General features: G+C 50.7%; 10 protein-coding genes across 10 annotated transcripts; 7 read left to right on the forward strand and 3 right to left on the reverse strand.

Annotated features, from left to right (window-relative positions):
* Positions 1 to 264: 264 nt before the first annotated feature.
* N7511_010178 (isocitrate lyase/PEP mutase family protein) lies at positions 265 to 1,250 on the forward strand (the record flags this gene model as incomplete). The annotated part of the gene is made up of 2 exons (XM_057132555.1): positions 265 to 399; positions 468 to 1,250. 2 exons carry the CDS (start codon positions 265 to 267, stop codon positions 1,248 to 1,250), a joined length of 918 nt encoding a protein of 305 aa, XP_056980543.1.
* A 1,550-nt stretch (positions 1,251 to 2,800) lies between these two features.
* Positions 2,801 to 3,859, forward strand: aspf4 (allergen Asp F4; the record flags this gene model as incomplete). Its single annotated transcript, XM_057132556.1, has 1 exon — positions 2,801 to 3,859. The coding sequence occupies one exon, from the start codon at positions 2,801 to 2,803 to the stop codon at positions 3,857 to 3,859; it is 1,059 nt and encodes a 352-aa protein (XP_056980544.1).
* Positions 3,860 to 5,136: 1,277 nt separating this feature from the next.
* N7511_010180 (glutathione S-transferase family protein) lies at positions 5,137 to 6,553 on the reverse strand (the record flags this gene model as incomplete). The annotated part of the gene is made up of 3 exons (XM_057132557.1): positions 5,137 to 6,157; positions 6,217 to 6,355; positions 6,403 to 6,553. 3 exons carry the CDS (start codon positions 6,551 to 6,553, stop codon positions 5,137 to 5,139), a joined length of 1,311 nt encoding a protein of 436 aa, XP_056980545.1.
* A 5,915-nt stretch (positions 6,554 to 12,468) lies between these two features.
* N7511_010181 (uncharacterized protein) lies at positions 12,469 to 13,196 on the reverse strand (the record flags this gene model as incomplete). Its single annotated transcript, XM_057132558.1, has 2 exons — positions 12,469 to 12,917; positions 12,968 to 13,196. 2 exons carry the CDS (start codon positions 13,194 to 13,196, stop codon positions 12,469 to 12,471), a joined length of 678 nt encoding a protein of 225 aa, XP_056980546.1.
* Positions 13,197 to 14,081: 885 nt separating this feature from the next.
* On the forward strand, positions 14,082 to 15,128 carry zrfB (low-affinity Zn(2+) transporter ZRT2; the record flags this gene model as incomplete). Its single annotated transcript, XM_057132559.1, has 1 exon — positions 14,082 to 15,128. The coding sequence occupies one exon, from the start codon at positions 14,082 to 14,084 to the stop codon at positions 15,126 to 15,128; it is 1,047 nt and encodes a 348-aa protein (XP_056980547.1).
* A 582-nt stretch (positions 15,129 to 15,710) lies between these two features.
* On the forward strand, positions 15,711 to 17,602 carry N7511_010183 (uncharacterized protein; the record flags this gene model as incomplete). Its single annotated transcript, XM_057132560.1, has 6 exons — positions 15,711 to 15,869; positions 15,950 to 15,999; positions 16,062 to 16,178; positions 16,229 to 16,380; positions 16,490 to 16,858; positions 16,926 to 17,602. 6 exons carry the CDS (start codon positions 15,711 to 15,713, stop codon positions 17,600 to 17,602), a joined length of 1,524 nt encoding a protein of 507 aa, XP_056980548.1.
* A 307-nt stretch (positions 17,603 to 17,909) lies between these two features.
* On the forward strand, positions 17,910 to 18,449 carry fkbp3 (peptidylprolyl isomerase family protein FPR2; the record flags this gene model as incomplete). Its single annotated transcript, XM_057132561.1, has 2 exons — positions 17,910 to 18,139; positions 18,281 to 18,449. 2 exons carry the CDS (start codon positions 17,910 to 17,912, stop codon positions 18,447 to 18,449), a joined length of 399 nt encoding a protein of 132 aa, XP_056980549.1.
* Positions 18,450 to 18,656: 207 nt separating this feature from the next.
* Positions 18,657 to 19,703, reverse strand: N7511_010185 (cytochrome b5-like heme/steroid binding domain-containing protein; the record flags this gene model as incomplete). The annotated part of the gene is made up of 1 exon (XM_057132562.1): positions 18,657 to 19,703. The coding sequence occupies one exon, from the start codon at positions 19,701 to 19,703 to the stop codon at positions 18,657 to 18,659; it is 1,047 nt and encodes a 348-aa protein (XP_056980550.1).
* A 508-nt stretch (positions 19,704 to 20,211) lies between these two features.
* On the forward strand, positions 20,212 to 21,414 carry N7511_010186 (PP2C family serine/threonine-protein phosphatase; the record flags this gene model as incomplete). The annotated part of the gene is made up of 5 exons (XM_057132563.1): positions 20,212 to 20,310; positions 20,366 to 20,475; positions 20,530 to 20,824; positions 20,882 to 20,984; positions 21,044 to 21,414. The coding sequence occupies 5 exons, from the start codon at positions 20,212 to 20,214 to the stop codon at positions 21,412 to 21,414; spliced, it is 978 nt and encodes a 325-aa protein (XP_056980551.1).
* Positions 21,415 to 22,209: 795 nt separating this feature from the next.
* On the forward strand, positions 22,210 to 23,163 carry N7511_010187 (acetamidase/formamidase family protein; the record flags this gene model as incomplete). Its single annotated transcript, XM_057132564.1, has 1 exon — positions 22,210 to 23,163. The coding sequence occupies one exon, from the start codon at positions 22,210 to 22,212 to the stop codon at positions 23,161 to 23,163; it is 954 nt and encodes a 317-aa protein (XP_056980552.1).
* Between the last annotated feature and the right edge of the window lie 2,264 nt (positions 23,164 to 25,427).

Below are 25,427 nucleotides of genomic sequence, written 5' to 3' on the forward strand. Positions count from 1 at the left end.
AGGTCTACGGTCCAACTCACCGAGTAAATGCCGAGTCTCTATACACTGTAGTGAATTTCGATCCTGATGTCAACTGCTATAGGTGGAGTCTAGTACCGATATCGGCCAGGTGGAGAGTGCGCATCATCGAGAGCAAAGAGATGCGGTGGGGAAGAATGAGGGAAAAGCTTGTCACACATGGACATATAAGACTTAACTTACCATCCAGACTTCCGCGGTCCACTCCAGATCAGAGTATTTTATATCAGTCGAGACCAAGACATCATGGCTCTCCCTTCAGCAGCTACCACTCTGCGCAAGACCCTCCAAGACCCCGATGGCTTCGTCGTAGCCCCGGGAGTCTACGATGGCATGTCCGCACGTCTAGCACTGGCAGCGGGCTTCGACGCATTATACATGGCATGCAGACCTCATCCGCTCCCCACTGACCCCAGGCGAACCATCCCGGCTAACAAGCATCGTCCCAGACCGGCGCAGGAACAGCAGCCTCAGTGCACGGCCAAGCTGACCTCGGAATCTGCACCCTGAATGACATGCGCGCGAACGCCGAAATGCTCGCCAACCTATCCCCATGCACGCCCCTCATCGCCGACGCAGACACCGGCTACGGCGGACCGATCATGGTCGCACGAACAACCGAGCAATACGCCCGGTCCGGCGTGGCAGCCTTCCACATCGAAGACCAGGTCCAGACGAAGCGCTGCGGCCACTTATTCGGCAAGCAACTCGTCGAGACGGCGACGTACACAACCCGCATCCGGGCAGCCGTGCAAGCGCGCCAGCGACTCGGTAGCGACATCGTCATCATCGCACGCACAGACTCGCTGCAAGCGCATGGGTATGAAGAGAGCCTGGCGCGACTGCGGGCGGCGCGGGCGGCGGGCGCAGACGTGGGATTCCTGGAAGGGATTTCATCGCGGGAGATGGCTGCGCAGGCTGTCAAGGACTTGGCGCCTTGGCCTTTGGTTCTGAATATGGTCGAGCATGGGGCGACTCCGTCAATTTCGGCGGCGGAGGCGAAAGAGATTGGATTTCGGATGATTATCTATCCGTTTGCCACCCTTGGACCGGCGCTTGTTGCCATGCGGGAGGGATTGGCGAAGTTGAAGGAGACTGGGTTGCCTGGGTTAAGTGAGGAAATTACGCCGCAGATGCTGTTCCGGGTTTGTGGGTTGGATGACAGTTTGAAATTGGATGCTGAGGCAGGCGGGGATTCATTCGAGGGTGGGGTTGATTTGAGCGGGAAGTGATCACGATCCATGGATAGTTCAGGGACTGAAGATGCTCCTGATTCTGTAGTTCGGTCGTCGTAGGCTCAGCACCCTGTCTCAGGAGGCGTCTAGAAATAGAACCGCCATGTCCTCCGTTTCTATTTCCGAACCAAGCCACAATCAAATATAGAAGTGATAGTAGGAGTATAGAACACTATAGTTTTCATTCTGATAGTGATTTTTTTCCAGATCTACAAGAAATGCTTCCCACGGTAAATCAAGTCATTAATTTCCCAGTAGAGCCGAACCTTGGCTCAGCTCCCGTCTCAACCCTTGGTTCTGTTTATTTACTGCTGTTTTTTTTGCACATCGCAGTTTTAAAGTCATTTTAGCCCCCAGGGATCCAAGGATGGGACCTGCATTGAATCTGTCCGGGTTCCTGCACAGTTAGCCCTAGTGTTTCAGGAACGCCCCTCGACATCAAGGCATTACAATACTGTAATGGGCACCGTTCATACCGCGAACACAATAACATCCAACCCTGGGCCAAACCTACACCGCAACTGGGCAATCCTGGGCAATCCTGGGCAATCCTGTAGGCGGCTAAAAATTCAGATTTGGCACACCTGAAACGACTCCCCCTCGGTCTAGCGCTGGTAAACATCCAAGGCCTGGATTCAAGTGGAGGGCCCAAGGAGTGGCACTATGGACACGGATGGAGCCCGGCAACAGCGTACCGGAGACAGACTCGTCATGTCGGTGGAGCAGGGCTCAGGCGATTCCTGCGATATTGTGGTGCCTTACGTTGTACCTGTAGGGAGGCAGGGGCAAATCTCTGCCGTTGATCTGCGGCCAGGCCTTGTTTGTGCACATCCGTGGATATGATTGACAGGGACAGTGCTACTGTCTTGGTCTAATTTCCATGTTCACTGGGGGGGTGTATGCATCTGAGCCTGAACCTGAAAGTATGAATATAGGAAGAGGAATATGACAAGTGATTGAACCGTGGGTACTTATGGTTCTGTCCACGTACAGCAGAGGTGAGTTGTCCCCGTATTTAAGATTGGGCTTCGTAAGACTGAGATCCTTGCGGATTGTCCCGATTGGCTGGGGAATCGACTTGGTAGAGGGATATTGGGCTACTGTAGACTACTGTACAGTATACGTTGGCATTCAGCATTCCGATGAACACGTGTGAGAGTATAGATGGAGTCATTTCCTGTAACAATCAATAGACAATACACAATACACTCCCCCAACTACCGCAAATCCATGAATACACAGACTGGGAGAGTAAACAGGTCACCCCCTAAAGTGAAAAGTACACAAAGCCAGAGTCTGGACCGCTGCCTGGCCAATCGCGCGACTGAAAATCTCCACCTTGACTCCACTGGCTCAGGTACGCACCAATCATCTTGCTACAGCCCCTGATTTTTGGTGTAAGGTTTACGGCCGTTTGTGTGATACAATAAGACCAGCAGCCCCCCCCCCAAATCCACCCTCCTTCTTCTCATCTCTCACACACATTCATTTGATTGGAATTTTCATCTCGTCGAGCGTCGTTTTTCGCTCAAGCCACTCATTTCAATATGCACTTCTCCAACTCTATGCTGCTGATGACCGCGCTGACCGCTGGGTCGGCTGTCGGTCGTCTTCACGGTCACGACCGCCGTCACGCTCACCCCAAGCTCGATGTTGAACTCGTCGACATGGAGGTTGACGCTCCTGCCATCACTGCCCTGCCCAAGGTGGAGGAGCGTGGTGTTGGTGCTGAGGTCATTGCTACCATCGACGGCCAGCTCGTCTCTTGGATCAACGAGTGGTCTGGCGCCCAGTCCTCCGAGTCTTCCGCCGAGGCCACCACCACTGCCGCTGTCATCGCCTCTCCCACCAGCGAGGCCACCGTCGAGGCCACTTCCGAAGCCGCTTCTACCGTCAGCGCTACCCCCGTTGCCTCCAGCTCGGCCTCCTCCGGCTCCAGCAACTGGGCCGACTACCCCTCCGACGGCGACTACACCACTACTGGATTCGGTGCCTCCACCGCCAGCAAGCGTGTTGGCAGTCTCGACTGGGACTACATCGGCAACGTCGGTTCCCCCTGGGGTAGCAACATGATCCAGGTCGACGAGTCCGCCGCCAGCGGTTACAAGCACGTCATTCGCTTCGAGAACGACAACTCCAAGGCCTGGACCGTCGTCATGTGGAACTCGTACGGCCCCAGCGGTGGCCTGAACGGTTTCTGGTCCCCCAACTCTGCTCTCAGCTTCACCGTCGAGCCCAACCACAGCATCTTCGTCGCCATCGATGACGACTCCCAGGGTGGATGGGGTGCCTCCGAGGGCGAGGGTCTGGCTACCAACTACGTGGGCGAGTACGCCTCCACCTGGGGTGAGTTCGACATGAGCAACTCCCAGAACGATGGATACTCCGGCTGGGACGTTTCCTGCATTATTGCCCAGCTCGCCAACCTCGAGATCGCCGGTATGCAAATTTGCAACCACCTCGGTGAGAAGTGCTCTTCCATCACCCAGGGTGCCGGTGCCACCGTCAGCGCCTACACCTCCGCCGACCAGGGCAAGACCGACAAGGCTGTTGCCCAGTCCGCCGGCCCCGTCCGTCTCGTCGTCAACCTCGGCTGGAGCTCTTAAGCGGCTACTACTGAAAATCTCACGGACAGTTTTGATTATTCTTGCGCAAATGGTTCAACACTGAAGGTGTATTTGTCTTTTTACATGTGTGCGTGCGCGGGTTGATCCCTGGCCACATATTCTCATCTTCGAGCTGCTCCTCTACGGATACCCTTTTTTTTTCTTCCATTTTATTCTTTTCCGTCAGAGGGGCGCATACATATCTTTGTCACAATTTGCTTCTTTTTGTCCTCTTCTCTGTACATATACCACTTGATTTGAGAGTTGATATCTTTTTTTTTCTGTCCATCCTTGTCCCCAAGCAGTGTAGTGCTATCCTATTCCTGACATGTATCCTCAATCCTCATCGTTTGCCCCAGATCTATCCTATTTCCGAGCTATCTATGCCCAATATACCACCTATGTATGCTATATCTCATACTGAATCAAGCATCAATATCTGAAACGATTTACCCCAAGTCCCATGGAACCACAGTTTCACCCTGCAGGATTGAAAGCGAACGCCAAAAAATGGGGTTCAAACACATGTTCGTCCACAGTTCGTCCAAATAACTGAAACGAACCCCTACCCAATGGACCCTTTACCCGTGACCCTTCCTACCCCATATAAAGTTCACTAAACGTACAGCTGATATGCAGTTGACCCCTCGGGGCGCACACTAACGCCTATCCTGCATAAAGGACCGAATTCAAAGATCTCCATGTATGTCATCGGCTTTGCATGTTGGCCAATGGGATCTCAATATCCAGATATTGTGTTTTGAGGTGTCGAGATAGTAAGTTGGTGTTCTCTTTGATCCTTGTAGATCTTAGATCGCAATGAAAGGAATGAAACGAGATGCGTGGAATGTTAGATTGGGTTAGGGCTGAGGAATGGAATGCTGGGGCACCGTGCACTGCAGACTGGAGACAGAGGGCATGTGCAGAACAAGGATCTATGCTAGCCTCAATACAGTAGATGCTTACGCCCCCTAAAGAATACAAAGGAAATAGTTCAGTTTCAAGTAAAAGACTCGGTCTCTTGACCCGACTTTTGATTCCACGTGAAAGAACGAGTAAAACGCCTTCACCTTCACATTTACCTTCGCGGTACATGGAAGCAACAAGGACGATCCTTGGAAATGACAGAATGCTATGCTATCGTACAATCTTCACTTCCACCAGTCTAAAACAAGACAAAACATTGATCTGCCAACCTGAAAGAAGAGAGGAGCAGTCAAAACGACCAAGGACAAAGCAAACGCGCTGCGAGCGTGTATCAACCCTAACCCGACCACTTACAACGCGCCCAAGAAGTCAGCCGCAGACCCAGGATCAACGTGCATAACCTCAGGCTGGAACTCAACATCCTCTTCCTCCTCTTCCTCGGCATGACCACCAGAGAAAGAAAGCAAGCCCACACTGACCATATACCCAACCAGCGCAGCGCCACCCGCAACAGCAGCAACAACCGAAACAAGCATATCCCGATTACTGGAATCAGCATACTGAGCCAGCAAGCTCTTCTGCACGGGCGAGAAATCCCCATCAGCCTGCACAACCTGCTTCAACCGTCTGTTCTGACGAATCTCGCTCAAGAACGGCGTATTATCAGCCAGAGTCGCAAGCAGCGTAGTGCCAACGGCAGCAACGGAGACACGAGCCGGGGCCGCCCAAGGCAATTTCGCAAACTCAGCCTCCGCACCCCGGGCCGGCTGCAAAGCATGCTCAATCTTAACATCCACATCGCCGAAACAGCGACTGCGCATCCGCTCCGTGTAAGCCGTGATCAGCGGGGCCTTGGCGCGCATGGCATCACGCAACCAGGGGAAATTCAGCTCGGGAATCAGCGCGAGCGCAAGGTATCCCAGCGCGACGCAGTCCAGGCTGGAGGGGGATCCGGCCGGGGTGGGGAGCAGGCAGGATTTGCGGGCGAGCATTGCTTCGAGGGGTTCGAAGAATTCGGCTGTCAGGGCTTCCAGGCGGAATTGGTTGTGTTGGGCTGTTCGGCCGAGGAGTTTGGAGACTGTTTCGCGCGGGGTCTGGATGAGCGTTTTGGGGATCTGGCCGGCTGCTACTGCGGCTGAGTGGTCACGTTTGCGTTGTTCTTCCATGGCGGCTAGGTCTAGGGAGGAGAGGCCGAGGTATTCTGTGCGGGTTTTGGCGGCGCCGTGGAGCTTTGGTGGGAGGATCCATTGGTTGGGCCATTGAAGGAGGGTGCCGTACGCTGGGCTTGTGTTGTTGTAGTAGTTTTGGCTTGTGACGTAGAGGGATAGGTCGAGGAGGGGTTGGCCGCGGGATTCGATGAAGGAGGAGAAGCTGTTTGGTGTTAGTCTTTTTTTTTGTTTTGTTGGTGGAGGAAGGGGAGGAAGGCATACGCAATGCTGTCGGCCTGTTCGACTTCGCCTAGGTTCTCATCCAGGTTCCATGCTCCCTCGGAGTATTGGCGGAGGTAGTCCACGATATTGCGGAATCGGCTCACCCAGATTGACCCATTCTGCAGAGCGGGAAGCTCACCTAGTTGGTATCAGCAGCTGGTACCTTTTTGTCGATACGTCACTTACCGGTTGGGGACACGGAGGGATCGCTGCTCGCAATCAGCTCCCACGAATCCTTGGGCAGGACCTCCGAGCAGTATGCGATAGTGGCGAGACATTGCGCGTCAATTGATGGCAGGGAAAAGGCCGGGCCCCATACATGCAATTGTAGTACCATGGTGGCTTTGCGCTTGGAGAAGAAGTAGTCCCGGCCGTGATTGATTTGGGGCGGGCGGTCACGTGTGTTTATCCGTTGCTATATAAAGCCGAGCTCTTCATACTTGCATTCTACTATCTGCTGGGCAATCTACTGTATTGGCATATGGTGTCTTCATTCCTGTAAGATCTATTTCTGGTATGATGATTCTATCTCCCGGCCCAATATCAGTCATCACGCCTGAACCATAACAGTCTCAACAGCGAATATGTAATATTTTAGTAGGTTCCAGCTCCTTAACCTCGGGACCAGTGGCTGAATGTGCTTACGAGCTAGGCATCCATCATCCCATTTGTCCAGTTTGTCGTGTATATGCACCAAGCAATGACAATCAGCTACTTCCTCTTTCGGGTTATCGAATCTCCAATCAACATCAAACCAAGCCCGTCGATGTGAGTCCCTGGGAAGATAGCAGGATAGCCAATGGAACTTTCTTTCCTAAGCGGCGCATTTGCCAGATCGGAACCTTTGGAAAGCCAAAGTCGACTTGGCCCGCTTGATAGACATCCCAGCACGGCCATGTACGGGCCGTGTTCAGGCAGAGGCAGTGCACAGTCCAGTAACTTTCAAGGTTACCTCTACTCCGTACAGATGTACAGCAAATCCATCGAACGATTCCAAAATAGGCCGCTTCGTGAAACCTAGCAACACGAGAGCCTCAAAGCCCATGGCAGCCTGGAAAGTATGACGCCACGGCCCCTGTCCACTGATTCCTTTTCCTGGCTCTCGGGCCTGAGACATGATCCTTGGCTTTCGACACGCAAAAAAAGAAAGGGAGAAAACGATAAGAGCCATTTACCATTTACCATTTACCAAATGACCTCATTCGGCGCAACACGTGGCTATGTGCCAGGTCAGCTCCTGCACAGACTCATCCCCTGAAAGTCAGTCCTGTCAGACATCTGTCTTGCGGCCGAAAGCTTACTTCTGAAACGAAGATAAATATATCCGATACTCTCTATTCTAACCATGGAAACACATTAAACATTCAAACTATATCGGTTCCTCCGTGGAGGGGTCAAGGGGATCGATTGGATATAGATTAACTCGATTCTTGCAGAATGAGGGGCTAACGGCCAAGAGTGACCGTCATAGATCCGGTTTTGGGTGGAATTGGCCATTCGGCCGAGGTCTGTCATTGGCGGGAAACGACTACCTGAACTGGAGACCCAGTTTCCCGGATCTCCTCCCATCTCCAGATTATGTACAGTAGTGCATAGTACTGTGTTTGAAGGGCCCAAACCAGGCCAAATCCCGAAATGCGCTCGGACGGGCCCAAAGTCGTATCTAGCTTTGACTCGTTTTTCGTGTTTCTGATTTTTGGGGGGGGGGGATTTTGGTTTTTTCCTTTTCCTTTTAAATTTGGCCGTTTAGCCGTTCTGTTTCCTTTTTTGATCCTTAGTACGGGGGACGTGGGATTCGGAGTATTGTGTCTGCCTCTTCTGAGGCAGGTACATAAGTTATACAGTAGTTCCGTGCATGGGGGTTACTAGGTGCAGTGACTAGTTGAACTAGTAGTTCTGCATGCAATATGCTAGATAGTCATTACAGTAGACTGTCCGGGTTTCACGCACCAATCAATCCCGGATTTCCGGCCATGCCACACAGTAAGCGTCAAAAGGTAAATGCAAATGTTGATGCACGCACCATACTCCGGCCTAGTAACGGGCTCGATAACGATGTCAGATCGGTGCCAACTCCGCTTTGGATCAACATGGGGGGGTTTATCTGCCTTTCTCCTTACACGCCAATCCCTCTTCCGCGACACCCGCCAGCCTGTCATCCCTGCTCGCATTAGCGTGGCGAGGGATGGTCAGATGGGTGACGGGTGACGGGTGAAACGGGTCGGGGGATAGTGTTTCACCCAGGTTAATTTATGCACAACATACAGCTTATCCAGGAAATCAATAAATATTGTAGAAAGAAAATGACAAATTGCTCTGTTGGGTATACTAAGTCTATGATACATGCCGGTGATTCAGATAGCGGCCAGATGCAGTGGGGAAAGAAGAAGGGGGAAAAAAAAACACAAAAAAACAGACATGACAGAAAATAAACAGAATTAAAAGGCTCTCAGAGTCAATCACGACCAGTCATCGCGACACATGGGAAAGGAAACAGAAGAAAAGAAAGGGAAAAAAAGAGCTGAACATGCGATGGATGACGCATTGACGGGACGATCGTGCTAATCCTGACAGGGTTTCGCTGTCCAATTGAGATGCATATTTCTCCGCATCTGCGCGTCATGCTCGATCGAAAAGCTGAAACAGAACCCCGCCCAGGGGAGTGTCAAAGCAAGAGATAGAAAGGCTATTAATGCAAGTTGGGAGTATAGCGCCGGCGCCAATCTCCATATGCTAGTTAAAAAAAAGAAATAGCAAAAGAGTGAAAGCAAATGGGTGGGAATGGCCCTTCCAAATGTCTCAAAATGAGGAAGTGTGTTGTAGTCCGAGGGTTGGAACAAGTTTTCCGCTCTTGCGCTGCGCAGGCTATGATTGAAATGCCAAGGTGGGAAGCGAGACTGGCAGGGCTAGCGCTCGTGTAGGCGCGGGAAACTTTCTGGACTTGGAATTAGGTGCTGTCCGAGTGGTAGAGTTGAAGCCGGGTCGAGGTTGAAAGTCGTGATATCCATGCCGAGGTGAGTCCAGGTCGTGAGCGTATGTGTAGATACGCCAGTGTCATCAGATTCGTTGAAGTCGGACTCTTTATTTCGGCAGAGGAGGCAGAGGACCCTTGGGAGGAGGACCAGGGCATGGAGGGAACTGAGCGCCGACGGAAGGCATTGTGAAGGTGGTAGAGGTAGAGGTGGAGGTGGTTGTTGTAGAGTGTAGAGTGTAGAGTAGTGTAGTGTGGTGTAGTGTAGTAGTAGCTCTGATATAGAAAACACTTGAAGTATAAGTTATGGCTTGAGTTGAGAGAAGTAAGAAAAAGTTTACAGGAGCACGCGGATTCTTATAGTCGATCCGACCTTTCCACAGCTAAATTAGTCCCCTCGAACATCCCTGCCATGAACAGGAGGCTGAGGATCCACTTGATCTGACGTAGGAATTTATTGCGATTTACAAATATTTCCCCCAAGGGGAAATCCAATGGAAATTCCTCTTTTTTCTAGAAGCTCTCCACTAGTGGCGTTGTTTCTTGTGAACCACTAGTGGGAAGGAAATGAAACACGGCAGACCGTACTACCCAGTTTGCAGTGTCTGATCACTTGCGAGCCCTGGAGAGCACCTGTATCTCTCAGAATTAGGTCTCACAACCCCCTACAACATGTAAATGAAACCACGCGAGATGACAACTGGTAAAGGGCAATCTCCCGTGGGCCCACCGTGGCTCCATAGGGACGGTTCCTTGATGCGGTGAGAACGATTAGTTTCTTTTTTATTTTTTTGGTCGTTTTGTTTTCCCTTATTATTCATGGGATATCATCATCCTGATTATCTCAGATCCTCTACAGTAGGCGAAGAAGGTCCAAGCACATGCAGGTTAACTTATGACTCAACAACAGCCCGTATCCAAGCCTCCATGTCCCCGGTAGATAGACACGTGCATGTTTGCAGATCCCCAAATCAGAATGAAACAAATTAAATTCAAACAGGAAAGGAGAGAGAGAGAAAAAAAAAAAAAAAGAAACCCCCCAAAACACCGATGAGGGATCCATAATCGATTTAGGGCCAAACGGGAAGTCTGATTCGTATTGATTACAAGAACCAAAACCAAGCGTGATAGCCGAGATCCTAAAATGCCGAGCTTACAGGCCTGAAGGACAATTACAGTACGGTTGACGGTTGACGGTTGACGGTTGACGTTCCAACGATCGGACAGAAATTCAGGAACAGGCATCGCCACACAAGATGACCCATAAAGTCCCATGGTTTCTACCCGTACGACCAGATGAAGTTTAAGACCTGTAAGGATAGAAACCCCTTGGTACAAAGTAGTGCTGCTGTTCTGGGATTTAAGCGATCTCTTATCTTCACCTCCGAATAACAAATTGTCATCTGTCCATGTTTCCGTTTGACCTATAGTACGGAGTACATCACTGATTAACCCCGATATATACAGTAGTGCCCTTCATGCAGATGATCGTCTCGCTGAAAGGACAGTGCATTGCACATCATTATTTTGAAGCAACACACATCTGGAGAATATGGAGTCCACCTCCCACAACCCCCCCCCCCAACCCCTTATTGGCTACGGGCGATACAATATTGAATTTGCCCTGCCACATTGTAATGTTTTTTTTTCAGGAGATCGGCCTGATCCCTGGTGTGGCGTAGATGGCGTGCTCACCGTAACTCGGTGGACTTGATACCGTAGTATAGTAATATCTTGCGTGGACCGACTGCGTACACACATGCTAGTACTGGTAAGTTCTAGTGTATAGTGTACACTGTACTAACAGAGTGAAGACAACCATCCCCAGCTTCGGGACGTCGGGGTCCCCTCCCCGGAAAACCATGTCCCTCATCCCTCCCAATACAGACAGGTACAGCGTACACAGCTGGTTACATCCGGGTTTGCTATCGCAGGCAGAGAGATTTCTGCATATCCACATGACCCATGGAGATGCAACTTGTTCCTGTACTGTACGTATACCAGGGTCCAGAGAGAACCAGTTCGGGATTTGCACTCAAAGGAGCAGGTAAAAAGAATTACTAATTGGGAGACTCCCGTTCCTCCGTGCTTCGTACACTACGAGAAAGTGGGGGAGAGTGGCAAATGCACTTATGCGACCACACGGGTGTACCTGAACTAAGGCCGGGGGACCCGAGAAAAGGAGGCAAGCTGGAAAAAAACGGGACACATGGCAAGGAAAACTCTAACTAGCGGCCTGCAAACTTCAATAATGCCTAGTTGGGTTAAAGTAGCTCCACTTGGATGGAGACTACATCTCACCGTTCCGCACCGTTGGAATGAAAGCGTGGAGTCGGAGATTTTGGAAGAGCAGGATTGGGAACACATCGGGATTTGAGGGTACTGTAACTCCGTTCGATCGCTGGGTTGGAAGCTTGCTGATTGGGTGGTGGCCGTGTCCAGGGTGTCAATGTTCATGTATACTATCTCGAACTATTGGAATACTGGAGATCGGTGACTGTCTGTGCCCCTGGGTGTTATATCAGATTCTGTAACATTCTATCTGAATCTTCCGAGCCCGGCACATTGGAAAATCTCTGATGAACAGAGTGTCGGCTAGGGTCATGGGACCAGAAGAAACCGACTGTTTCATGTTGCGCTCCACTTGAAAATCTTCTAGTTCGCCTTCTGGAATAGCGGGCCGAGGTTGGGGGGGCCAAACCACATGTAGACTGGGTGGAATCAAAATAAGACATTTGTGGGCACTTGAACCTGGTCTGTATTTTGCAACCGAAACATGCAAACCAAAGTCAAAATGATCTTATGGTTTTGTGGCACGCAGATCATCGAGATGCCACTGGTGCAACCGGCTCAAACACCTGTGGCTGAACATTTTCGTCTCAGCGGCTGTGTGTGAGCTCCATCCCTGTAGGATCAGCCACATGCGTAACCCTCAGCTTCGCTTGCCGGTTACACCGACGACTTGCCGAAGGCATTACATAGCAAGTCCTGCAATGACCCGTGCTGAATGTACCCTGAGGTCACACCAGCCCTGTAGTTCTTGGCTTGATCAAGGTGCCCACGGCCCATGACATGTATACAAGACCTGGTCTCAACACTGCAATTGCACAGATTCATAGCGTTTGCAGGGAGTTGAAACACTTGCAACGCTACTTTTCACATGTATCACAGGATGTTGATCACGCCACCACGGCTGCCCACCGTTCGAGGAGGGGGAGACACAGCTTGCCCATAGGCATCCTACTCACTCCAAGGCATGGGCCTACTACCACAGGAGTATCTCAATCCTCGTCGACGGATGTCTGGGCTTGGGTTGAAATCCATTCCTCCATCAGAGGTTGCTTGGGTTCAGCACTTAGCTTGGTCTTGTCACCTTTGCGGGTGATCAATAGACACAACACCCATCCACAAATATTGAAGCTTTCGTAGTGTGTACTGAAACGAAGCTTCTTCTCTTCGCTTACGTCCTCGGCTTTCTTCCCCGTCTTTTTCTGTCTTGTTCTCTCTGGCATATCCGCCGCTTCATCCGCCCCAGGGATAACGTGCAATTCATCAACCTCCCCATCACTTTCTATTAAGATTTCATCCTCGGTCGAGCCTGGATTTATGATCCCATCACCATCTTCTGGCTTGATTTTGGGTTGATTGTTGCCGTGGAAGGTCTTATTGCGCGTGAGAAGGGAGTGACGAGTGCGCGATTCGCGCAGGAAAATGGCTACTTCAAACTCATCTAGGCAAGCATTAGCAATCACTTCACCAGATAGACCCTTCTCAGCTTACCTTCTGAAATGACATCCTTGACTGCTTTCCCCTTCTTGCGCAGAAAGAGTCGCTCATTCTCTTCGCGCAGCTTGGGCAGGACCAGCGGCCGGATGGCCTCAAAGACGCGTGGGAGGACAGGATCCCGAGAGTCCAAGAGCCATCTTGAATCGGATGGAGAGTCGAGGTAGATCCGACACTCCAAGACCGAGTATTTGCTGATGCGCAGGTATCGTCGAATGGGAGCCATGGTGATGAAATGAAGTTGAAGCTCTCGATGACCTCAGGTCAATGCCAAGCATTTTTACCGCCGAATATCTGATTGGCAATGGAAACGCCCATCCAGGGATACAAACTTCCCTTTCACATCTTCCATGTTTCTGAGTACCTGATCCATCGATCGGAGCCTCTACTTGTATATCTATAAGCTTTTCACTCGAGGATATCTCTCTTTAGGGACTCGGAGCTGGCTATCTCCCCACGTGACTCCAACCACCGCGACCGGAAAGAGATGACCGTCCCCAAGGTCCTCACTCCCGTACTGGGTACATCCGGCCACACCCAATTTAATATGGGCCTCGAGGTACCAGGTACCCGCCATCTCTCGCGCAAAACTGCTTGACGTCTTCGAGTCTCCCAAGGTCCCCATGAAATCCCACTCTGCCCCCCGCCGGGAATTATAAACGGATCCCGCAAATTCTGTTCTTTGATTCCCAACTATTGGTGATTCTCCAAAGCTTTTGTGTACAGGCTTTTGGTACAGGCTTTTGGTAAACCCTGACCTTTGGGGCTTTTTTCAAACGTCTTCTTGACCGACTCAGACGTGTGTCGCCAGAAGAGGAAGTTCATCTTGCATCTTCTATCGTAATTGTCCAATCGTACGAGAAAGTGTGGTTGAAGGTTCAGGATTGTCAGGATAACCTGGTTGTTTCCTGCGTGACGCTAGCAACACATCTCGCCTACTGTCGAGGACCTTGCGGGTTATAATCTCCACCACGCTGTTGCACGACATTTCGATTGCAATCCTCCGACGTTAACTTTTTCGTTTATCAATTCACCTTTCCACCTGCAAGTTTCCGTGGTACTTGGGTCTACCTTTGTCTATCTCTGTTCAGTCTCTTCTATCTCAACCGTGATGGAATCTGTTCTTCTCAAACGGGCTGATGCCTGTGACTCTGGCAATGAGTTTGACGGCCGTCTAGGTCTGCGCATCTCTTCCATCTTTGTGATCATGATTGGCTCTATGTTCGGAGCTTTATTCCCTGTCTTTGCCCGTCGCTTTGGCAAAGAAGGGGGATTCCCCAAGTGGTGCTTCTTCATCGCCAAGTACTTTGGATCCGGTGTCATCATCGCTACTGCCTTTATTCACCTGTTGGCTCCGGCCGAGGAGGCTCTGACAAATCCGTGTCTGACCGGTCCCATTACCGAATACAGCTGGGTCGAAGGCATCGTTCTAATGACTATCATTGTCCTGTTCTTCGTCGAGTTGATGGTGATGCGCTTCTCTACCTTCGGCCAAGGCCATGTGCACGACGAAGAGGAGCACTCTCACGTTCAAATCGAAGAGCCTGCTGTCAATGAAGTTGGCGAACACAAGAACCACCTTGTTGGAGAAGACCACCTTGGTCACGGTCGCGAGCATCATGATAGCGACTCCGATAACGAAAAGGACCCCGAGGCAGCTGAGGACTATGCCGCTCAACTCACATCCATTTTCATCCTGGAATTCGGCATTATCTTCCACTCTATCTTTATCGGTCTCACTCTTGCAGTGTCTGGTGCCGAGTTCACTACCCTTTACATCGTTCTCGTCTTCCATCAAACCTTCGAAGGCCTTGGACTTGGTGCCCGTTTGGCCACTGTCCCGTGGCCCAAGTCAAAACGTCTCACCCCCTACATCCTCGGCCTGTGCTTCGGCATATCTACTCCCATCGCCATTGCCATTGGTCTCGGTGTTCGAAACAGTTACCCGCCAGAGGGCCGAACTACCCTCATTGTCAATGGTGTCTTCGACTCCATCTCGGCCGGCATTCTGATTTACACTGCCCTTGTCGAGTTGATGGCCCACGAGTTCATGTTCAGCAGCTCCATGCGCAAAGCTCCTATCCGTGACGTGCTGGTTGCGTTCGGCCTGCTGTGTGCTGGCGCTGCCCTCATGGCCCTGCTGGGCAAGTGGGCTTAGATTGTTGATTCAACAAGCAAAGTCCTGGAATTTATTCCTAATCATGAGTCATGACCTTGTCTTCTTTTATCATATTGCTTTATAGATGCGTGCCTTTTTTTTTTAAACATCTGTGATACCCACGGGATCCGAGCTATGCACATGTCGGCGTTATTAGCGACTATATCTACCTACTTCAGTTTCTATGGAATAGAAACCTATTGAACAATTCTCCAATGATACAATAAGTGAATAGCCTCAGACAGCAGAACCTAAGATAATAAGCCTCGATATATATTTCTCGCCAACGCAGTTCAACGGGGATGTACATGGGCCACATACCATTAAACATATTCAAGCAGATCCTCAACGGCAAGTCCCGAAGCCGAGGTGTTTACTTTACTGTTTCTAAACTTAATTTAATTGCCCTCATAGGGCTGCTCGAGGGACGTTCAAGATTACCCGCGTATGAGTCGACCTGTCCTTAGACTGGTGGCACTGAGTTAACTTTCGAACCTGACCACAGCAGTGCTACTTCCCCTCGAAAGCTCACTTCCGACTTTCTCTCAACTCTTGCTCAACTTCACTTCGTGGACTACCAAGATGTCTGTCGAGCGTGTTATTTCGGAGAGTGACCTGACTGCGCTCCCAGAGCACGATGGACGAGAGCACATCTCCACCTCAAGCCTTGCTATCGCGAGAAACGGGCACTCAAACGACGTGTCGAAGAAGAGACAGAGTCTCTCGGACTTGTTCACCATCGTGAGTGTGCTCTCACCAGCACAGCTGAAATCTGTACTCGCTGTTCTCGCAAGTAATCAGCCAAATTGATGTGTCAATAGTTTGCTTGCGGCTTTGCTCTGATCAGCGATGGATATCAGAACAATTTAATGTAAGCTGAAATTGTCCTTTCTCCCTCAAGATCGAATAACAACTCTGAACGGCTGACTACAGGACCATGACCAATGTCCTCCTCAAGGCCGAATATCCCAAGAAGTACACCACCGCCGTCAGCACGCGTGTGTCTAATGCACTACTGGTCGGCGAAGTTCTCGGCCAAGTTATCATCGGGTCAGAGGCATTCCTCCAGTCTAACAATGGTGTGATCTGACAATATCCAGATTGACGTGCGACTACCTGGGCCGCAAGACCGCCATCATCTTCACCACTCTCATGATCGTCATTGGAGGAATTCTTGCTACAGCCTCAAACGGTGTGACTATCGATGGCATGTTCTGGATGATGACTATTGCGCGCAGCGTTGTTGGGTTTGGTACGTGAGCCCTAATTCAATTCCACCGAGAATCATATACCCCAAGAGCCATTAGTTGAAGGATGCAATATGAACTATAAAATACACCCGATTCTAAATATCAGACCAGGCGCTGGTGGCGAATATCCCGCATCCTCAACCGCAGCCTCAGAAGCAGCAAATGATCTCGTGCCTCAACGCCGAGGCCCGGCCTTCATCATGGTCACCAACTTCCCCCTATCATTCGGAGGCCCGTTCGCGGTATCAATCTTCCTGATCGTTCTCTGCGCCTGTAACCAGACACACTACAGCACCGTGTGGCGAGTATGTTTCGGCATCGGATGCATCTGGCCATTATCGATCTTCTACTTCCGAATCCGCATGCTGAACTCTGTCCTCTACCGCCGCGGCGCAATAAAGAAACATGTCCCTTACAAACTCGTGTTGCGATACTACTGGCGATCGTTAATTGGAACATGCGGTGCATGGTTCCTCTATGGTAAGAAACGAAACATCGAAAAAGAATCCCCATCTAACAACCAACCGACCTAACCAATCCATTCCAGACTTCGTGACCTTCCCGAACGGCGTCTTCTCAGGCACGATCATCTCCTCTGTCGTACCCAAGGGCACAATCCTCCAAACGGGCGAATGGCAACTCCTCCTCGGCGCCATCGCCCTGCCAGGCGTGTTCCTCGGTGCTCTTCTCTGCGACAAGCTCGGCCGAAAGCCAATAATGATGCTAGGCTTCAGCGGGTACCTCATCTTCGGCCTGATAATCGGCTGCGCGTACGACCGCATAACGAAAATCGTCCCTCTCTTCGTGGTCTTCTACGGGCTCATGCAGAGCTGTGGCAACTTCGGACCTGGAAACATGCTCGGACTTATCTCGTCTGAGTCTTATGCTACTGGTGTCAGAGGGACGTGTTATGGGCTTTCGGCGGCTATTGGGAAGGCTGGGGCTGCGGTGGGCACGCAGGCTTTTTTGCCGATTAAGAGTCACTTGGGGGATAAGTGGACTTTTATCATTGCTGCTATTTGTGGAGTTGTTGGTGTTGTTGTTACCTGGGTTTTTGTGCCGGATTTGTCGGGGGAGGATCTTAGGGTTAGGGATGAGAAGTTTCGCGCTTACCTAGTTGCTCGGGGTTGGGATGAAGATATGGGAGAGGGCGATTTAAAGGCTCTGGCCGATCAGGGCATCAATTCTGGGGAAGCTGTCTCTGTACCGCAGTTAGCTAAGTAAGGGCTAGGGTTATCGATCAAGTTGTGTACCTGTCACGGCCTTGAAGGATCGGATGGTACAAGGCTGGATCAACAGTGCGGCTAGCTAGGTCATTTCTGAGCCACAATGCTACATGAAATTCAACGGAGCAGATGGCTATACCTAAGCAACAGAACAAGCCATTCCCTTCATTCCACAACGTGCATGCATTACCAGCAGTTTATACTTCAGCACAGACCAACGCTAATCCGCCCGAGAATGCAACGCCCAATCTGTCCTCTATCCGACCTCCACCTGCACCTCTCCGCATCCCTCCAATCCACCCAAAATGCGTTTCACCTCCATCCTCGTCGCAGCTTTAAGCTCCCTCGCTGCCGCCGCCGAGCTCGGCATCGAAACAACCCACGCAGTCGAATGCACCCGCAAGACCGTCAAGGGCGATGGCGTCTCCATGCACTACAAGGGAACCCTGCAGTCCGACGGCTCCGAATTCGACTCTAGCTATAAGCGTCATGCGCCGTTGACTTTCAAGCTTGGTACTGGCCGGGTTATTAAGGGGTGAGTTTTGATTGTTTGGGATTTAGTGTTTTTGTTTTGTTTTGTTCTGGATTTGGACTTGGTCAATTAGACTGGGCTGGATTGGCTATTACTATTTATGTTTTGGGAACACCTTGTGCTAATGCGTATATCTCTGTTTAGATGGGACCAGGGCTTGTTGGATATGTGCATTGGCGAGAAGCGCACGTTGACTATTCCTCCCGAATTTGGCTACGGCGACCGTGGTATTGGACCTATCCCCGGTGGTGCGACCTTGATCTTTGAGACGGAGTTGGTTGCCATTGAAGGCGTTGATAAGGATGAGCTGTAAAGGGACTTGAAGTCGCTTCGCTGATTCCTTGAGAATTATAACGGAATGAAATGGGATTGTTTATACTTCCACAGAGTATGTATGCTAGTATGTGGTATCATATAGATTATGCAATGCCTCTATAAGCAGGAGGGTATCTCGTCTAAATGTACACTGTACAGAGAAAGGCAGAAGTAAAGAAATCAAGCTCCAGGACCCGGCGTCGTCTCAATCCATGGCATCCAAGGTATTCTCGGCATGGAGATCATTTTCAGAAACCAATATTCCAATCAAACACTCGCCAAGAATCCCTTCCCAGTTAACCCACGGGTGAATCTCCTGGAAGAGCTTTGCAGAGTCCTTCCCCGCACCGCGGAGGAGCTCACCCTTACCACCTGGATGGTAAGGCGCGTACGGCGAGATATTGTATACTTTGCCGTGGTACGAGGTCCATGCGTCTCGGCCCTTGCGCCCATGTTGCTCTTTCAGCATGGAAGGTGTCACGCGGAGTAGACCCGGTGGTACATCTTTGCCGCGGAGATTGTTGTTCGGGTTCGAGGTCAGGGCGGCCCAGTCTAAGGGGGAGAAGCCTGGCTCAAGGATGACTTTCTTCGATTTGGATTTGTTCAGGATCACTGGTGTCGGGGCTAGCGTGCTGCTACTTAGACGGTTGTTGTTGGTTGGGGGTCCGCGCTGGGAGGATGCCGCTGATGGGGGTGGGCCGCGGGGGCTGCCCGAGAGACGCGGGGGCTGTAGACTCGGTGGCGCGAGGCTGTTGGTTTGCGATGGACGGAGTTTGGGGCCTGGGGGTGGGGGTGGTGGCATTAGGGAGCCGCTCGTTGCCGTTGTTGATTGTTGTCGCGGAGGACCGAGGGATGGTGGCTGGGACTTGGGTGTCGCATTATCGCGATCTGTTGCTGTGGACTGCCCGCCTCGTAGGAACTGCGGAATGGATGGCATTGTCGAGTTGCTTGTTTCGCTGTCGCTGCTATCGAGGCTGAGCGAGGGGACCGCAAGGATCGGCAGTGGTGCGCTCGAAGCCGATGCCTTGGGTGTGCTTTGAGAATCCTCCTCCTCTGTTTCTATTATTGGCGTTGAAGGCCTTGGCTCATGCTTTTCCGGTACGGGCTCGTCGGGAGTGGAAGTGGTAACAAGTGCTTCGGGTTTGAGTTCCGGAGGGGGGAGAGGACGGGGCTCGGTCCAGCTGCGAGGTGGGTAACGATAAAGAAAATATACCGTTGTTGCAACGACGATACCTGCTCCTACCCAGCCCATACCGAAACGGGCGAGAAGTTCAAGGTGTGCGATACAAGAGTCAAAAGAGTGCTTAGAATCACTGTAATGCAGATTCGCCGAAATATATGGTCCGTGCGCGCCATATCAACCAGATCAGATCTTTGCAGCATTCAGGGTTCAGAAGCCAAGCATGAAGTTCGTGACTCGCAGATTACCTATATATTTGTTGCTTACAGTATTCTCATATTCAAGATCATGTTTAGCATTGATGAAGAGATGAAGCTTCTTAAGCACGAGACACTGTACCCAATACGGACTGTTCCATGCAAAGGCAATGCAGACCATATGGATTGTCTGAGGAAGGAATAGACTCCGGGCAGGGATTTAGAGCACCAATGAATTACCTACATACCAAGATAGTTTGAACACATAGGGGCAATAGTGCTCATGATGTCAGGACATCATCACCCCCCAAGGCCACAGACTTTATGATAGACCCTGTGTAATGTATGACTTCTCAGACACACAGCGCGATCTCTACGCAAACATGGTCCTTGCGCATAAAGCTGTGAGAGACCGAATACTCCAGGAAAAGAGCATTTCTAGCTCCGATGCGGTTACCCTGTTTGATGTAGGGTCTGGACAAGTAGGTATTCTAACATCCAGTGGTAGCCTTGCACAATAAAGCTGAACAGTTGCAGGCACAAGGAAGTAGGCCGTTCCAGGAGGACCGATGTGTGGTGGCTTTTCCGGACCAGTTTCCCTCGAAAGTAGAGGACAACGTTGCGTTTTTCGCAATCTATGATGGCCAGTAAGTAATTTCCAGTCTCCCATCCCAGATTTTAACTCTGACCATTCATCCCAGTGGATCTGGGCTTGTTTCAGATCATGTCAGTCAGACCCTGCATCATATAGTTGGTAAACGCCAGGAGTTCGAACGAGGAGACTGGGCGATAGCCATCAAGGCAGCACTCGAAGAAGAAGACAACATTTTACTCGAAAGGTTCAAGCACGAATCTGCCGAGCCTGCCCTATCCGGGTCAACAGTGGCAATTTGTTGCATTAACCTCACGGTTGGAGAGCTGGTTGTGTCCAATCTGGGTGACTCGCATGTTATCCTGGCGGAGCGAGATCCCAAAACAGAGCACCCGTATCACATTGTATGCACTACGCCCGATAGCGAAGGTGGTTTTCAAGGGAGCTAATCACCACACTAGCGACGTCTTACAGAGGCTCACAAGCCGGAGGTGCCGAGTGAAAAGGCTCGTATCGAAGCAGCAGGCGGGACAGTTACCGTTAGGAGTGGAACGCCACGTCTTGGTATGTTTGGCACCAGTGAAAGAACCCCAGTGAAATGAACCAGCCTGACCGGTGAGCAGGGGCATTAAATATGTCCCGGGCATTAGGCGACCTGCAGTACAAGAACCCGGTCAACACCTTTGACCCGGTCCCAGACCCCGCCTCTTCAGCCTCGAGCCGGTCGGAATCACGGGGGAACTTCCTATCCAATGATCCCTACACCTCCCGACGGACGTTGCACTCCGATCGTCGATACTTACTAGTGATGGTATCAGACGGGGTCAGCGACCAGGTGGACGACGCCAGTCTGGTGCAACACGTGATGAAGTTGTCAATGCGGGGGAAACCGGCCAGTGAGATTGCAAAGGAGATTGTCACCAATAGCACAGCCCATCAACATAGTGACAATGCCTCGTGCATTGTGGCCATGTTGGATGGCCAAGGATCATGATCGTGATCGTGATAGGAAGTATAACCAAGATCTATGAGATCTCTGTACTACGTAACTCCCTAATTGGGTCAAGCGCCGGAGGGCAAATTGTGTTATGCATGACCCGTTCCATGGTTCACTCCTTACCCAATTAAGAAGGTGGTTGGAGTCAGGTTTGGCCGTTGGACGAGCTGCTATTGGTGCTGGGGATTTCGGTGCTTTTGCTGTTTCTAGGGTCTTTCAATTCTTGGTTTCTCGGTTTCTTGGTTCCAGAAATCAAGACACGTTGTGATTGTGGCGTTTCGTATATCTCCGACGATATCCATTTTTTTAGTCTTCGGCTTTCCCCTTTCTGGTGCTGGAGGTTGAAAGTCTCATACAATATGCATAGAAAGAGAAACTAGAGTTAGAACTAGCAACCGGCTTTTCCGTGAACCCCCCGCCCTACAAGCTTATCTCCCTTCATAGGTCGCTTCATGCCGCCCTTTTGCCTTCAATAGATCCAAACCCCAGCTTTGACAGGGACCCAATCTGCTGGAAACCTGTCAAACTCCTTTAGGCAGGCGATTGAGTCTCGCACAAGTGGACCCTAGAAAGAGAAGAAAAAAAAAGAAAAAAAGAAGCACACTACGCGGGCTCTAGCCACCTTCCAGAACGGTCAATCCTGAAGAGGATCTCAACGTACATAATTGCCGTTTCATCCATCATTCCACACATTCTTTCGTTCCATTCTTGTGGTTCCATTTAACTCCGCTATTGTCCGCATTTCTCTAAATGATTCTCACACAATCCCGGACACCGTCTCAAGCTTGCAGCATGGCATCTAAGCAATGGAGTAACTTCCACGTTGGAAGAGAGTGTGGCCACCAGAAGTGGTCTCGCAACAACACTCCCAAAGTGACCGTTTCCTCAGGTGAGACGGTCTCCTTTGACGCCATCGACAGCAGCAATGGTCAACTCGACATCACATCTCAGGCCTCAGCCATCAGCACCCTGGATCTAGGCCTCGCCAACCCAGTCTTCGGCCCGATCTACGTCAACGACGCCCAACCTGGCGACGTTCTGAAGGTGGAAGTTCTGAACCTCGAAGTCGCCGACTGGGGCTGGTCCGCCATCATCCCAGGCTTTGGACTGCTGGCAGACGAATACCCAGAGCCAGAGATCAAGATCTGGACCCTGAACCGCGAAGCAGGCTTCGCTCAATTCAAGGACATGCGCATCCCCCTCCGCCCCTTCCTCGGCTGCATGGGCCTCGCCCCGGCCGGTGATGAGGAGCTCTCCACGGTCCCGCCCACCAACGCCGGCGGCAACATGGACTGCCGTGAGCTGAGCGTCGGCTCGACCGTCTACCTCCCCGTGCAGACAGCCGGCGCACTGTTCAGCTGTGGCGACGGCCACGCCGCACAGGGCCACGGCGAGGTCTGCGGTACCGCCATCGAAACCCCCATCCGGGCAACGCTCCGCTTCGAGCTGGTCAAGAACCAGCCCTGGATGACCGCTCCCCAATTCCAGACTCCACCGCGTGCGCAAATACCGAACCCTCTCCCCGACCTCGGAACCTACGGCGCTCTCGGCGTTGCTCCCGATCTGTACGAGGCTACCCGCAGTGCGACTCGCAACCTTATCCAGTGGCTGGTGCAGACTAAGGGTCTTACTCGCAGCGAGGCCTACATCCTTGCCAGTGTTGCTGGCGATCTGCAAATTGCAGAGGTGGTCAACGTGCCCAACTTTGAAGTGGCCATGACCCTGCCATTGGGCATTTTCTCTTAATGTGAGACGTCTAGTAGACACGTTTTTTTATTTCTCTTTTTCTTTTTTTGGTGGGGGGATTTGGTATGGTGGAGTGATACCCTGAATAATGAGTTTTGATTTTGCCTCTATTTTGGACATATACAGCGGTGTGGGTCAGGGGTGATGTATTTGCATTCAGGCAAGCGTCACTCAAGCGAGCATTCACATGAACATATTAACATACACCTATTCACATAATACAATATAACTGACTACAATTTTTCTTCTTGCTCTATGAGATCTGAGACATGGCTTCGATTCAAACTTAATTTAAGCGACTTGGAAGCACAGAAGGCGTATTTCAGTCCCGGAGAACGGAGAACGAGAGCGCCATCGCCGTCAAGGGCCTCACCGTCAAGGGTCTGGCCGTCAACCATCTCCTATTTCTTATGTTGCATTGTGTTCCGGACTCAGCCACACAAGGACTGCCCGTCCCACTTTGGCCAGGATAGGCAGGTCAGACTTGGGGATGACGGAAGGCACAGGGTCCACTGATCGGTGAACATTCAGCATAGGAGGTTTGTCAACAATTAGAAATTACTTGTCGAGGTTATTCAGTGGGCAAATCGGGGAGGGTGTTGGGGCTTCCGGTCGCTTATTTGCTTACGAGTTTGATATCAAGTTTGGGCAGTTCAATTATCCGGAGATAACCGTATGCTCTGTATGTGGCTAGGGGTTGATTGAGTCATACTTGGAGGATCGTATTCGCAAAGCATCGTGCTGAGGTCACCATGAAGTGAAATCGACTCCTATCCTTCTATCTATATGGTATATCGAGTAGGGTATGTCTGCTTTGCAGCTAAGATCTTTCTAGCTAAGAAAGTATTCAGTGACTTTTCCTCGGGAGCAAGTATACAACGTTGTAATAGTTCTGATTTAGTGATGCCTTTCATCGTCCCGGGAGAGATATAGCTCAACGGCCATGAAAGCCTAGCAAATACCTTGCGAAGTTGCCCGGTTATACTGTTCGGGAGTCAAGTTCCTCTTCTTCTGCCCTAATTATCAACTCGTGAAGCAGTGTTCAAGCTACAGTACTATCAAGCCCCTCAGCATTTCTCTAGTGGAGTTTGAGACGGGGCTACCGGGCTTGCATAAACAGGTAGCCAATAGTATCCTATTGTTTCAAATCAGGTTGTAGTACTTTATTTGGTTCATCCAAGGATCCTGTACATAAGAATACTTCCCGCGTGGAGATCGGCATACCATACTGTCGGTTAGGACCGCTTGAGGTTGTTGGGGTCATCGGATGATGGCATAATATCATCAAAGCTGGTAGGGTAAGTGTACAGTAACGCCATCTGTGTTGGAGACTTGGAGACCAGTGACAAAGTGGCTCATGTCTCCTTCCTATTTGGAAGATGATTAGAATTCCGAGAATAGAAACCTTCCACAGTCCACATATACTATAATCTACTCTAGGCATGCTGCATCGTCCGGGCAGAAGCATAAAGAGACTGGCAGTTCCACAGACGGGCTGCGTTATTATGTATAAATTAATTGTACTGTATTTTGAACTGATAGGATAGAGGCTACCGGGTGCTGGAAACTGATGTTCGGTCAGTCAGTGCTATCGCGGTGTGGGCCATTTGATATTAGTTCTATTATTGCGGTGCCCCCTTTTTATCTGAATCTTCAAGTCTGCAAGCAAAGGGACTGGCTCTGTGTAATGCAATCTGGATTCAACACATCGGTTGCGGTGAGACTTAGAGTGATGTGTGATCTATGTTCGTGAGTCTAGGATAAACAAATGCATTCGTCTTTCACTCTTTGGCAAATGATCCACTATATATGGTATGAAAGGTCCATGACGTTTCCTTTCTTGTAAGTTCTCCGCACCTGAGAGATGATAAGACCTACAGTACATCCTGCGTGTTCGTATACGACCCAATGAGAGCCGATGTAACAAGCGGGCCCAGGACGGAAGCCACAACACAAAGAAGACAGATAGTCGGTTCATTTGCACACTTGTTCATCTTTGATATTCCCTTTTCAGTCACATCTAGACATATTTTTGTACTGGAAGCGGAAGACACATGCTGATCGTTGTGAGTATTCCACCATCCTCTCATTGAGAGGCAGACGTAGTGATCGAGATTTGGCGACGACAGTGACTCCTGATACCGCGGGAATGCCGAGAAACACTGAGAAACGAATATCTCAGTATCTGTATGTATAATGGCATTGGATTGTTGCCTCGGACTACGTGCGAGGGTCTTTAAAGGTGGAAATGCTATCTTTGACCA

Source organism: Penicillium nucicola, assembly GCF_028828085.1.
Source record: "Penicillium nucicola strain IBT 29836 chromosome Unknown utg000010l, whole genome shotgun sequence".
In the NCBI taxonomy this organism is placed as follows: Eukaryota; Fungi; Ascomycota; class Eurotiomycetes; order Eurotiales; family Aspergillaceae; genus Penicillium; species Penicillium nucicola.